Source organism: Salvelinus alpinus, chromosome 3 (assembly GCF_045679555.1).
Source record: "Salvelinus alpinus chromosome 3, SLU_Salpinus.1, whole genome shotgun sequence".
Classification (NCBI taxonomy): Eukaryota; Metazoa; Chordata; class Actinopteri; order Salmoniformes; family Salmonidae; genus Salvelinus; species Salvelinus alpinus.
Window position 1 is genome coordinate 78,243,651 of NC_092088.1, and position 12,026 is coordinate 78,255,676.

General features: G+C 45.7%; 1 protein-coding gene across 5 annotated transcripts in view; it reads right to left on the bottom strand.

Annotated features, from left to right (window-relative positions):
• Positions 1 to 689: 689 nt before the first annotated feature.
• The window catches only part of LOC139571397 (casein kinase I), a 29,591-nt gene continuing 18,254 nt past the window's right edge, over positions 690 to 12,026 (bottom strand). For 2 of the 5 annotated variants that reach the window (XM_071394227.1, XM_071394225.1), the window contains exons 8-10: positions 4,373 to 4,512; positions 3,623 to 3,698; positions 690 to 2,659 (exon numbers count right to left, since the gene is read on the bottom strand). In XM_071394227.1, the coding sequence (XP_071250328.1) occupies positions 3,666 to 3,698; positions 4,373 to 4,512 (173 nt within the window). In that variant the 3' untranslated portion in view covers positions 690 to 2,659; positions 3,623 to 3,665. The remainder of the gene's footprint in view (positions 2,660 to 3,622; positions 3,699 to 4,372; positions 4,513 to 12,026) is intronic. The other 3 variants (XM_071394224.1, XM_071394222.1, XM_071394223.1) reach the window with 2 other exon arrangements.

Here is a 12,026-nt window from a genome sequence, read left to right on the forward strand (position 1 = left end):
GATAATAAATGTTGGAACCTCAAAGACAGTTCCACTGCTTGATGCCATTCTTCCCCTCTTATCAGGGACTCATTTAGACTTAAGACACCAGGTGGCAGCAATTAATGAGAAAACCAACAGTAGTCCTGACCTTGTAGGGTAAGATTTCAATACCCCTGATCTAGGAGATCATCTCAAACAGGGTGATAGACATTTACTAACTCACTAATTCCTCTGTGTGTTGAGGTACATGAGGCGTCCACAAGAGCGCACCACTGCTTCCGGTCTGCAGCCTTCTTGGTGAGGGTTTCCCAGGTCAGCTCACAGAGCTTCTTGGTGAGGGTTCCCCAGGTCAGGTCACAGAGCTTCTTGGTGAGGGTTCCCCAGGTCAGGTCACAGTCCTTCTTCTTGGTGAGGGTTCCCCAGGTCGGTCACCGTTCTTCTTCTTGGTGAGGGTTCCCCAGGTCAGGTCACAGAGCTTCTTGGTGAGGGTTCCCCAGGTCAGGTCACAGAGCTTCTTGGTGAGGGTTCCCCAGGTCGGGTCACAGTCCTTCATCTCCACTTCTCTTTTGGGTGTCTTTCTCTTCCCATCAGGTGTCCCAGTTTAGGGCAATCATAGTGTGCATGTCTGGTGGTAGTCTGCACACAGTTGATATGTTTTAATGTCATAAATACAAAAAAATTACATTTGAAAATGAAAGCACACAGAGTAGTACACAAAGTACTTTATTTATTTACAGTTTTTAAAAGTACACAAATAGGAGATTCTTAGAGCTGGTAGCTTAGTTAATTACACATAAGAGGGTGAGTCAGTGATTGACCAAACTGGCCATGAGTCAAACCAGAAATGACTAGTCAATGAGGTCAGCATTAAAACAGTCCTATAGAGCTGAAACATGGCAACAGTTCAGCTGTGCCCACCCTTAAATCTCATCTTGCTGATTGAAATAATCCTCAGAGGTTGAATTGAATATCCCAAACTCTTGCTCCACTCTTTGCTGAGAACCAGTACAGATTTGGCGCGTTACTCTGCCCAGGCCTTGCCGACGCATGCTAGATCTTACAACGCATCGATAATAGGTATTTAACGTATCAGCTAACCACATTATTGCAATCAGGTACCTGACGGCACATTCGATGATGTGGCATGCAATCACTGGTCGATGCATGCAACGTCTGAGCAGGGGAACACGACCATCGAGTGGAACGTCCAAGACCATAGCCCACCCAAGAGAAGTGTAAATCGGTTCATTTATCAGGGAATAGATTAAGTAATCACAGAGGTTTAGTCAACTGGTTCTAGCCACATCAATGCAGGACCATTTTACTTCTCAAAACATGTACAAATAATAACACCAGTGTTCACATGAAGCCAGAAAGTAATTGTGAGCCTTTGATATAAAACCTCCATTCACACTCAAAACAAATTATAGTTAAAAATGGCAGCCATTTGACACTTAAGTCTCTGGGTATGTGCTCTCATTTCTGGTGTATTTGAGGAACTCCAACTAAAACGATCCTGCACTTCATCTTTGTGGACAGACACGGCAAAAGCCTGAGAAGAGAATGATTGACAGCCCAAAACAGACTGATTATAGGACAGTGATTTCCTACTTTAGAGCAGCCCCAAGTGAAACCTACGGTCAGAAACCCAAATTCACCACAATAAGGAAACCAAAAAGGGAAAAAGCTGAAACATTTCCACATCTTCATTAAAATACAATTTCACAGCTTAGAAACAATACAAATAACAGAATGAGAATGTAGATCTGTACAGTAGACCATGAGGCAGTCTGACTCAGTGTGAGAAGAGGAAACCTTAACAGGGGCCCCTCCTATACACATACAACTTGAGGGATGTTGATCATAGAACCCCATAAAGAAAACAGACTTCAGTTGTGGTTTAGAGTTGAAACCCTCCACCTGACTCATACACATCAGCTTGGTCAAAGGGATGTCCAGTGTTAAAACATGCAAATAGTATATATTACAAATGGCTTTAGCATTACAGATCAGAGCTGTGAAAACAAAAGCCTGCTGGTGGTCAGAGAAAAGAGGTCTGTAAATAAGTACAATTGAGAAGCAGTCACCAAAAACGATCCATTTCAAATAGAGACGCAATTATCCATTAGCTCTTTTCATATCACATTTATCCATTAGGGTTATGTAGTAATGTACTGTGGGAGTAGAAACTGGTGTCTATTGACAAAGTGCTATGGATGATAAGTAGTAACCATGGCGATAATGGTGGCGGTTGTTGTCGTTCCATTTGTCGTTTCAGTCTAAATTAAATTTGTTAGATCGCCATGGCAGCAAAGACCACAGCCTCTGCACCGACGTTGGAAATGTCTCCCAGAAAAAAGGTTGCAGATGTGGTCTGTAGTTCAGAGATTCATCATCACAACGATTGCAAGTGTTCGGGAGAGAGTACAAGGAAGCAAGGGCGAGCAGGAAAGGAACAAGAGATCTAGTGTGGAAAAAGAGAGGATCAACCAAAGAACACCAGGTCGGGAGAGGAAAGTGGTGGTCTTCCGATGGTTTCTGAAGTAGTTAGGCTGGCTGGCAGTTGATTGGTTGAGCCAGGCTTGGTGCAGTCCTCCGCTGTGCCAGGTGCATTGTGGGTCTTGTCTCATCGAGGCGCTGCAGAGTGGAGGCCACCAGGGATCATACCAGGCACCATCTGAGAGAAAGAGAGAAACTTTTATACTTGCAGGCGGGGATCTCTAATTTAGCTTCTCTGCATGGAATCTCCATCTTATACTTCATTCTCTTCTGCACTTAAAATGTCATAAAAAATACCAGACGTACAATATCAGAATATTCTTCATAAGGTTCAAGACATGCATGAAGGGTTGAAAATAGCTTAATCTTGTCATATTCCTCAGTAGCAGCAGCAGTATTTCTGTGTATTGCAGCAGATATGCTGAGGGTGATAGATGAGGGTAGACAGCTTTGGGCCACCTCATCACATGGCTTTAGTCTGGTGCGTCATTCACGTGTCAGAAAAATACACCTAAATGCAGTATTCACCAGAGTTTACGCTTTCAGCCGTGGCGAACCTAAACTGTAGCTTGAGGAGAATTTCTGGAGATGTATGAAAAACCATGCAGCATTGAGCAGTAGTAAAAGTCAAGGGAGAGAGGGTTTGAAGGACACTAGAGAGTTAGGAGCAGAATAGGACCCAATGCAGTCACATGCTGGAGAACGTCAGACAGGCATCACCACAGTCCAACCACTGCAACAAGTCACACGCACTGAGCGGAGGATAGGTCACAAAGCTAGGTGGGGTGACAGCCAGGAATAAGGGAAACACTAATTCCCCACGTGTATTTGTTATCACAAGGCTGGAATGCAGCACTCCTGTTATCAAGGGCTGCAGTGTTTGATATGAAGACTCACACACTGATCAGTACGCTATGAAAGGGAGGAGTCTGGCCTGCTGAAATCTAGCTCCTATTGTCATCAGCGATATTAGCTGCTAACATTGAAGCTACTTGTCTCCAGTGATCACATGGTCTCAACCCCCTTTCATAGTGTAACAGAGAGGAATGGAGAGCCTGCAGACAGACAGTGCTGCCCAATAGGACAGGAGACGTGCATCCCTGGTGCTTTGGGACACAGCGCCAGCCTGAGCAGGACTCACCTAGTGTGGCCATCGGGCCGTCACACGAGGACGTGGCGAGCCTCTACTTGTCGTGATGATCGAAGGGAATGCTATTCTGGGGTTGGGGGGGAAGGAGGGAGAGAGAAGGCCGTAGGGCAAGTCAGACAAGTGGATCTGGGTCTGTAGTATGGCATGCTTACCGTCACACCAATGCCCTGGGAGTGGGAGATAAATAACTCCCATGACCACCTGGTGGAAACGTTAAGACATGGGCAAGGAGAGTGGGGAGATGTTGACGCTGTCCAAGGAGAGTGGGGAGATGTTGACGCTGTCCAAGGAGAGTGGGGAGATGTTGACGCTGTCCAAGGAGAGTGGGGAGATGTTGACGCTGTCCAAGGAGAGTGGGGAGATGTTGAGGGTTTCCTCTCAATCCTGGGGTGGATTTCTTTCCAACTCTTCTCCTTGTCTTGCTAACGACAGGGCTATTTACATAGCTAGCTGAAGTTCCTCCCTCCAATAAACAGCTTTATGTTCATTCATGTTTTAAAAGATTATGTTGATGTGATCCCGGCCTTACTGATGCACTGCTAGACGTATAGCTACTCTTACTGACATCTAAAGACAGTCAGGAGACATTCCTGCTTCAAGTTTCGACTATAGACAACTTCATTAGTTATGTGTTGCATATTTCTCTGCAGGAGTGGGTCACGATGGGGCATGGTCGTATGAGGTCAAGGGTCATCTGGTGAGGCCCGAGGGGGTGCGACTAGGGACGGGGCGAGCTTGTACCTGTGAGGTGGACATGCGGGAGGTGTCCTGGTGTCCCGTCAGGTCGGACGAGGAGACGTTAACGGGAGCTCCCCGGTGAAGCCGCATGCTCACTTTCCTCTCCCGCTCCATACCAGACACCGGTCGTGGAGACGTGTTGGCTAGAGAGGAGAGAGAAGTAAATACTATGCTCCCTGACCATGACAAGACAATAGTCAAGCACATTGTTAAGTAATCCATACATCAAAGTCATCTAGGTGTCGGTCAGAAACACTAACCTGTGTGTGAGGGGTTTAAGGTGTGTGTGTGTAGGTATGTCTGAGAAACACTAACCTGTGTGTGAGGGGTTTAAGGTGTGTGTGTGTAGGTATGTCTGAGAAACACTAACCTGTGTGTGAGGGGTTTAAGGTGTGTGTGTGTAGGTATGTCTGAGAAACACTAACCTGTGTGTGAGGGGTTTAAGGTGTGTGTGTGTAGGTATGTCTGAGAAACACTAACCTGTGTGTGAGGGGTTTAAGGTGTGTGTGTGTAGGTATGTCTGAGAAACACTAACCTGTGTGTGAGGGGTTTAAGGTGTGTGTGTGTAGGTATGTCTGAGAAACACTAACCTGTGTGTGAGGGGTTTAAGGTGTGTGTGTGTAGGTATGTCTGAGAAACACTAACCTGTGTGTGAGGGGTTTAAGGTGTGTGTGTAGGTATGTCTGAGAAACACTAACCTGTGTGTGAGGGGTTTAAGGTGTGTGTGTAGGTATGTCTGAGAAACACTAACCTGTGTGTGAGGGGTTTAAGGTGTGTGTGTGTAGGTATGTCTGAGAAACACTAACCTGTGTGTGAGGGGTTTAAGGTGTGTGTGTGTAGGTATGTCTGAGAAACACTAACCTGTGTGTGAGGGGTTTAAGGTGTGTGTGTGTAGGTATGTCTGAGAAACACTAACCTGTGTGTGAGGGGTTTAAGGTGTGTGTGTGTAGGTATGTCTGAGAAACACTAACCTGTGTGTGAGGGGTTTAAGGTGTGTGTGTGTAGGTATGTCTGAGAAACACTAACCTGTGTGTGAGGGGTTTAAGGTGTGTGTGTGTAGGTATGTCTGAGAAACACTAACCTGTGTGTGAGGGGTTTAAGGTGTGTGTGTGTAGGTATGTCTGAGAAACACTAACCTGTGTGTGAGGGGTTTAAGGTGTGTGTGTGTAGGTATGTCTGAGAAACACTAACCTGTGTGTGAGGGGTTTAAGGTGTGTGTGTGTAGGTATGTCTGAGAAACACTAACCTGTGTGTGAGGGGTTTAAGGTGTGTGTGTGTAGGTATGTCTGAGAAACACTAACCTGTGTGTGAGGGGTTTAAGGTGTGTGTGTGTAGGTATGTCTGAGAAACACTAACCTGTGTGTGAGGGGTTTAAGGTGTGTGTGTGTAGGTATGTCTGAGAAACACTAACCTGTGTGTGAGGGGTTTAAGGTGTGTGTGTGTAGGTATGTCTGAGAAACACTAACCTGTGTGTGAGGGGTTTAAGGTGTGTGTGTGTAGGTATGTCTGAGAAACACTAACCTGTGTGTGAGGGGTTTAAGGTGTGTGTGTGTAGGTATGTCTGAGAAACACTAACCTGTGTGTGAGGGGTTTAAGGTGTGTGTGTGTAGGTATGTCTGAGAAACACTAACCTGTGTGTGAGGGGTTTAAGGTGTGTGTGTGTAGGTATGTCTGAGAAACACTAACCTGTGTGTGAGGGGTTTAAGGTGTGTGTGTGTAGGTATGTCTGAGAAACACTAACCTGTGTGTGAGGGGTTTAAGGTGTGTGTGTGTAGGTATGTCTGAGAAACACTAACCTGTGTGTGAGGGGTTTAAGGTGTGTGTGTGTAGGTATGTCTGAGAAACACTAACCTGTGTGTGAGGGGTTTAAGGTGTGTGTGTGTAGGTATGTCTGAGAAACACTAACCTGTGTGTGAGGGGTTTAAGGTGTGTGTGTGTAGGTATGTCTGAGAAACACTAACCTGTGTGTGAGGGGTTTAAGGTGTGTGTGTGTAGGTATGTGTGAGAAACACTAACCTGTGTGTGAGGGGTTTAAGGTGTGTGTGTGTAGGTATGTGTGAGAAACACTAACCTGTGTGTGAGGGGTTTAAGGTGTGTGTGTGTAGGTATGTGTGAGAAACACTAACCTGTGTGTGAGGGGTTTAAGGTGTGTGTGTGTAGGTATGTCTGAGAAACACTAACCTGTGTGTGAGGGGTTTAAGGTGTGTGTGTGTAGGTATGTCTGAGAAACACTAACCTGTGTGTGAGGGGTTTAAGGTGTGTGTGTGTAGGTATGTCTGAGAAACACTAACCTGTGTGTGAGGGGTTTAAGGTGTGTGTGTGTAGGTATGTCTGAGAAACACTAACCTGTGTGTGAGGGGTTTAAGGTGTGTGTGTGTAGGTATGTCTGAGAAACACTAACCTGTGTGTGAGGGGTTTAAGGTGTGTGTGTGTAGGTATGTGTGAGAAACACTAACCTGTGTGTGAGGGGTTTAAGGTGTGTGTGTGTAGGTATGTCTGAGAAACACTAACCTGTGTGTGAGGGGTTTAAGGTGTGTGTGTGTAGGTATGTCTGAGAAACACTAACCTGTGTGTGAGGGGTTTAAGGTGTGTGTGTGTAGGTATGTCTGAGAAACACTAACCTGTGTGTGAGGGGTTTAAGGTGTGTGTGTGTAGGTATGTCTGAGAAACACTAACCTGTGTGTGAGGGGTTTAAGGTGTGTGTGTAGGTATGTGTGAGAAACACTAACCTGTGTGTGAGGGGTTTAAGGTGTGTGTGTAGGTATGTGTGAGAAACACTAACCTGTGTGTGAGGGGTTTAAGGTGTGTGTGTAGGTATGTGTGAGAAACACTAACCTGTGTGTGAGGGGTTTAAGGTGTGTGTGTAGGTATGTGTGAGAAACACTAACCTGTGTGTGAGGGGTTTAAGGTGTGTGTGTGTAGGTATGTCTGAGAAACACTAACCTGTGTGTGAGGGGTTTAAGGTGTGTGTGTAGGTATGTGTGAGAAACACTAACCTGTGTGTGAGGGGTTTAAGGTGTGTGTGTGTAGGTATGTCTGAGAAACACTAACCTGTGTGTGAGGGGTTTAAGGTGTGTGTGTGTAGGTATGTCTGAGAAACACTAACCTGTGTGTGAGGGGTTTAAGGTGTGTGTGTAGGTATGTCTGAGAAACACTAACCTGTGTGTGAGGGGTTTAAGGTGTGTGTGTAGGTATGTCTGAGAAACACTAACCTGTGTGTGAGGGGTTTAAGGTGTGTGTGTGTAGGTATGTCTGAGAAACACTAACCTGTGTGTGAGGGGTTTAAGGTGTGTGTGTGTAGGTATGTCTGAGAAACACTAACCTGTGTGTGAGGGGTTTAAGGTGTGTGTGTGTAGGTATGTCTGAGAAACACTAACCTGTGTGTGAGGGGTTTAAGGTGTGTGTGTGTAGGTATGTCTGAGAAACACTAACCTGTGTGTGAGGGGTTTAAGGTGTGTGTGTAGGTATGTGTGAGAAACACTAACCTGTGTGTGAGGGGTTTAAGGTGTGTGTGTAGGTATGTCTGAGAAACACTAACCTGTGTGTGAGGGGTTTAAGGTGTGTGTGTAGGTATGTGTGAGAAACACTAACCTGTGTGTGAGGGGTTTAAGGTGTGTGTGTGTAGGTATGTCTGAGAAACACTAACCTGTGTGTGAGGGGTTTAAGGTGTGTGTGTGTAGGTATGTCTGAGAAACACTAACCTGTGTGTGAGGGGTTTAAGGTGTGTGTGTGTAGGTATGTCTGAGAAACACTAACCTGTGTGTGAGGGGTTTAAGGTGTGTGTGTGTAGGTATGTCTGAGAAACACTAACCTGTGTGTGAGGGGTTTAAGGTGTGTGTGTGTAGGTATGTCTGAGAAACACTAACCTGTGTGTGAGGGGTTTAAGGTGTGTGTGTGTAGGTATGTCTGAGAAACACTAACCTGTGTGTGAGGGGTTTAAGGTGTGTGTGTGTAGGTATGTCTGAGAAACACTAACCTGTGTGTGAGGGGTTTAAGGTGTGTGTGTGTAGGTATGTCTGAGAAACACTAACCTGTGTGTGAGGGGTTTAAGGTGTGTGTGTGTAGGTATGTCTGAGAAACACTAACCTGTGTGTGAGGGGTTTAAGGTGTGTGTGTAGGTATGTCTGAGAAACACTAACCTGTGTGTGAGGGGTTTAAGGTGTGTGTGTAGGTATGTCTGAGAAACACTAACCTGTGTGTGAGGGGTTTAAGGTGTGTGTGTAGGTATGTCTGAGAAACACTAACCTGTGTGTGAGGGGTTTAAGGTGTGTGTGTAGGTATGTCTGAGAAACACTAACCTGTGTGTGAGGGGTTTAAGGTGTGTGTGTGTAGGTATGTCTGAGAAACACTAACCTGTGTGTGAGGGGTTTAAGGTGTGTGTGTGTAGGTATGTCTGAGAAACACTAACCTGTGTGTGAGGGGTTTAAGGTGTGTGTGTGTAGGTATGTCTGAGAAACACTAACCTGTGTGTGAGGGGTTTAAGGTGTGTGTGTGTAGGTATGTCTGAGAAACACTAACCTGTGTGTGAGGGGTTTAAGGTGTGTGTGTGTAGGTATGTCTGAGAAACACTAACCTGTGTGTGAGGGGTTTAAGGTGTGTGTGTGTAGGTATGTCTGAGAAACACTAACCTGTGTGTGAGGGGTTTAAGGTGTGTGTGTGTAGGTATGTCTGAGAAACACTAACCTGTGTGTGAGGGGTTTAAGGTGTGTGTGTGTAGGTATGTCTGAGAAACACTAACCTGTGTGTGAGGGGTTTAAGGTGTGTGTGTGTAGGTATGTCTGAGAAACACTAACCTGTGTGTGAGGGGTTTAAGGTGTGTGTGTAGGTATGTCTGAGAAACACTAACCTGTGTGTGAGGGGTTTAAGGTGTGTGTGTGTAGGTATGTCTGAGAAACACTAACCTGTGTGTGAGGGGTTTAAGGTGTGTGTGTGTAGGTATGTCTGAGAAACACTAACCTGTGTGTGAGGGGTTTAAGGTGTGTGTGTGTAGGTATGTCTGAGAAACACTAACCTGTGTGTGAGGGGTTTAAGGTGTGTGTGTGTAGGTATGTCTGAGAAACACTAACCTGTGTGTGAGGGGTTTAAGGTGTGTGTGTGTAGGTATGTCTGAGAAACACTAACCTGTGTGTGAGGGGTTTAAGGTGTGTGTGTGTAGGTATGTCTGAGAAACACTAACCTGTGTGTGAGGGGTTTAAGGTGTGTGTGTAGGTATGTCTGAGAAGCACTAACCTGTGTGTGAGGGGTTTAAGGTGTGTGTGTAGGTATGTCTGAGAAACACTAACCTGTGTGTGAGGGGTTTAAGGTGTGTGTGTAGGTATGTCTGAGAAACACTAACCTGTGTGTGAGGGGTTTAAGGTGTGTGTGTGTAGGTATGTCTGAGAAACACTAACCTGTGTGTGAGGGGTTTAAGGTGTGTGTGTGTAGGTATGTCTGAGAAACACTAACCTGTGTGTGAGGGGTTTAAGGTGTGTGTGTGTAGGTATGTCTGAGAAACACTAACCTGTGTGTGAGGGGTTTAAGGTGTGTGTGTGTAGGTATGTGTGAGAAACACTAACCTGTGTGTGAGGGGTTTAAGGTGTGTGTGTGTAGGTATGTGTGAGAAACACTAACCTGTGTGTGAGGGGTTTAAGGTGTGTGTGTGTAGGTATGTGTGAGAAACACTAACCTGTGTGTGAGGGGTTTAAGGTGTGTGTGTGTAGGTATGTCTGAGAAACACTAACCTGTGTGTGAGGGGTTTAAGGTGTGTGTGTGTAGGTATGTCTGAGAAACACTAACCTGTGTGTGAGGGGTTTAAGGTGTGTGTGTGTAGGTATGTCTGAGAAACACTAACCTGTGTGTGAGGGGTTTAAGGTGTGTGTGTGTAGGTATGTCTGAGAAACACTAACCTGTGTGTGAGGGGTTTAAGGTGTGTGTGTGTAGGTATGTCTGAGAAACACTAACCTGTGTGTGAGGGGTTTAAGGTGTGTGTGTGTAGGTATGTCTGAGAAACACTAACCTGTGTGTGAGGGGTTTAAGGTGTGTGTGTGTAGGTATGTCTGAGAAACACTAACCTGTGTGTGAGGGGTTTAAGGTGTGTGTGTGTAGGTATGTCTGAGAAACACTAACCTGTGTGTGAGGGGTTTAAGGTGTGTGTGTGTAGGTATGTCTGAGAAACACTAACCTGTGTGTGAGGGGTTTAAGGTGTGTGTGTGTAGGTATGTCTGAGAAACACTAACCTGTGTGTGAGGGGTTTAAGGTGTGTGTGTGTAGGTATGTGTGAGAAACACTAACCTGTGTGTGAGGGGTTTAAGGTGTGTGTGTGTAGGTATGTGTGAGAAACACTAACCTGTGTGTGAGGGGTTTAAGGTGTGTGTGTGTAGGTATGTGTGAGAAACACTAACCTGTGTGTGAGGGGTTTAAGGTGTGTGTGTGTAGGTATGTCTGAGAAACACTAACCTGTGTGTGAGGGGTTTAAGGTGTGTGTGTGTAGGTATGTCTGAGAAACACTAACCTGTGTGTGAGGGGTTTAAGGTGTGTGTGTGTAGGTATGTCTGAGAAACACTAACCTGTGTGTGAGGGGTTTAAGGTGTGTGTGTGTAGGTATGTCTGAGAAACACTAACCTGTGTGTGAGGGGTTTAAGGTGTGTGTGTGTAGGTATGTCTGAGAAACACTAACCTGTGTGTGAGGGGTTTAAGGTGTGTGTGTGTAGGTATGTCTGAGAAACACTAACCTGTGTGTGAGGGGTTTAAGGTGTGTGTGTGTAGGTATGTCTGAGAAACACTAACCTGTGTGTGAGGGGTTTAAGGTGTGTGTGTGTAGGTATGTCTGAGAAACACTAACCTGTGTGTGAGGGGTTTAAGGTGTGTGTGTGTAGGTATGTCTGAGAAACACTAACCTGTGTGTGAGGGGTTTAAGGTGTGTGTGTGTAGGTATGTCTGAGAAACACTAACCTGTGTGTGAGGGGTTTAAGGTGTGTGTGTGTAGGTATGTCTGAGAAACACTAACCTGTGTGTGAGGGGTTTAAGGTGTGTGTGTGTAGGTATGTCTGAGAAACACTAACCTGTGTGTGAGGGGTTTAAGGTGTGTGTGTGTAGGTATGTCTGAGAAACACTAACCTGTGTGTGAGGGGTTTAAGGTGTGTGTGTGTAGGTATGTCTGAGAAACACTAACCTGTGTGTGAGGGGTTTAAGGTGTGTGTGTGTAGGTATGTCTGAGAAACACTAACCTGTGTGTGAGGGGTTTAAGGTGTGTGTGTGTAGGTATGTCTGAGAAACACTAACCTGTGTGTGAGGGGTTTAAGGTGTGTGTGTGTAGGTATGTCTGAGAAACACTAACCTGTGTGTGAGGGGTTTAAGGTGTGTGTGTGTAGGTATGTCTGAGAAACACTAACCTGTGTGTGAGGGGTTTAAGGTGTGTGTGTGTAGGTATGTCTGAGAAACACTAACCTGTGTGTGAGGGGTTTAAGGTGTGTGTGTGTAGGTATGTCTGAGAAACACTAACCTGTGTGTGAGGGGTTTAAGGTGTGTGTGTGTAGGTATGTCTGAGAAACACTAACCTGTGTGTGAGGGGTTTAAGGTGTGTGTGTGTAGGTATGTCTGAGAAACACTAACCTGTGTGTGAGGGGTTTAAGGTGTGTGTGTGTAGGTATGTCTGAGAAACACTAACCTGTGTGTGAGG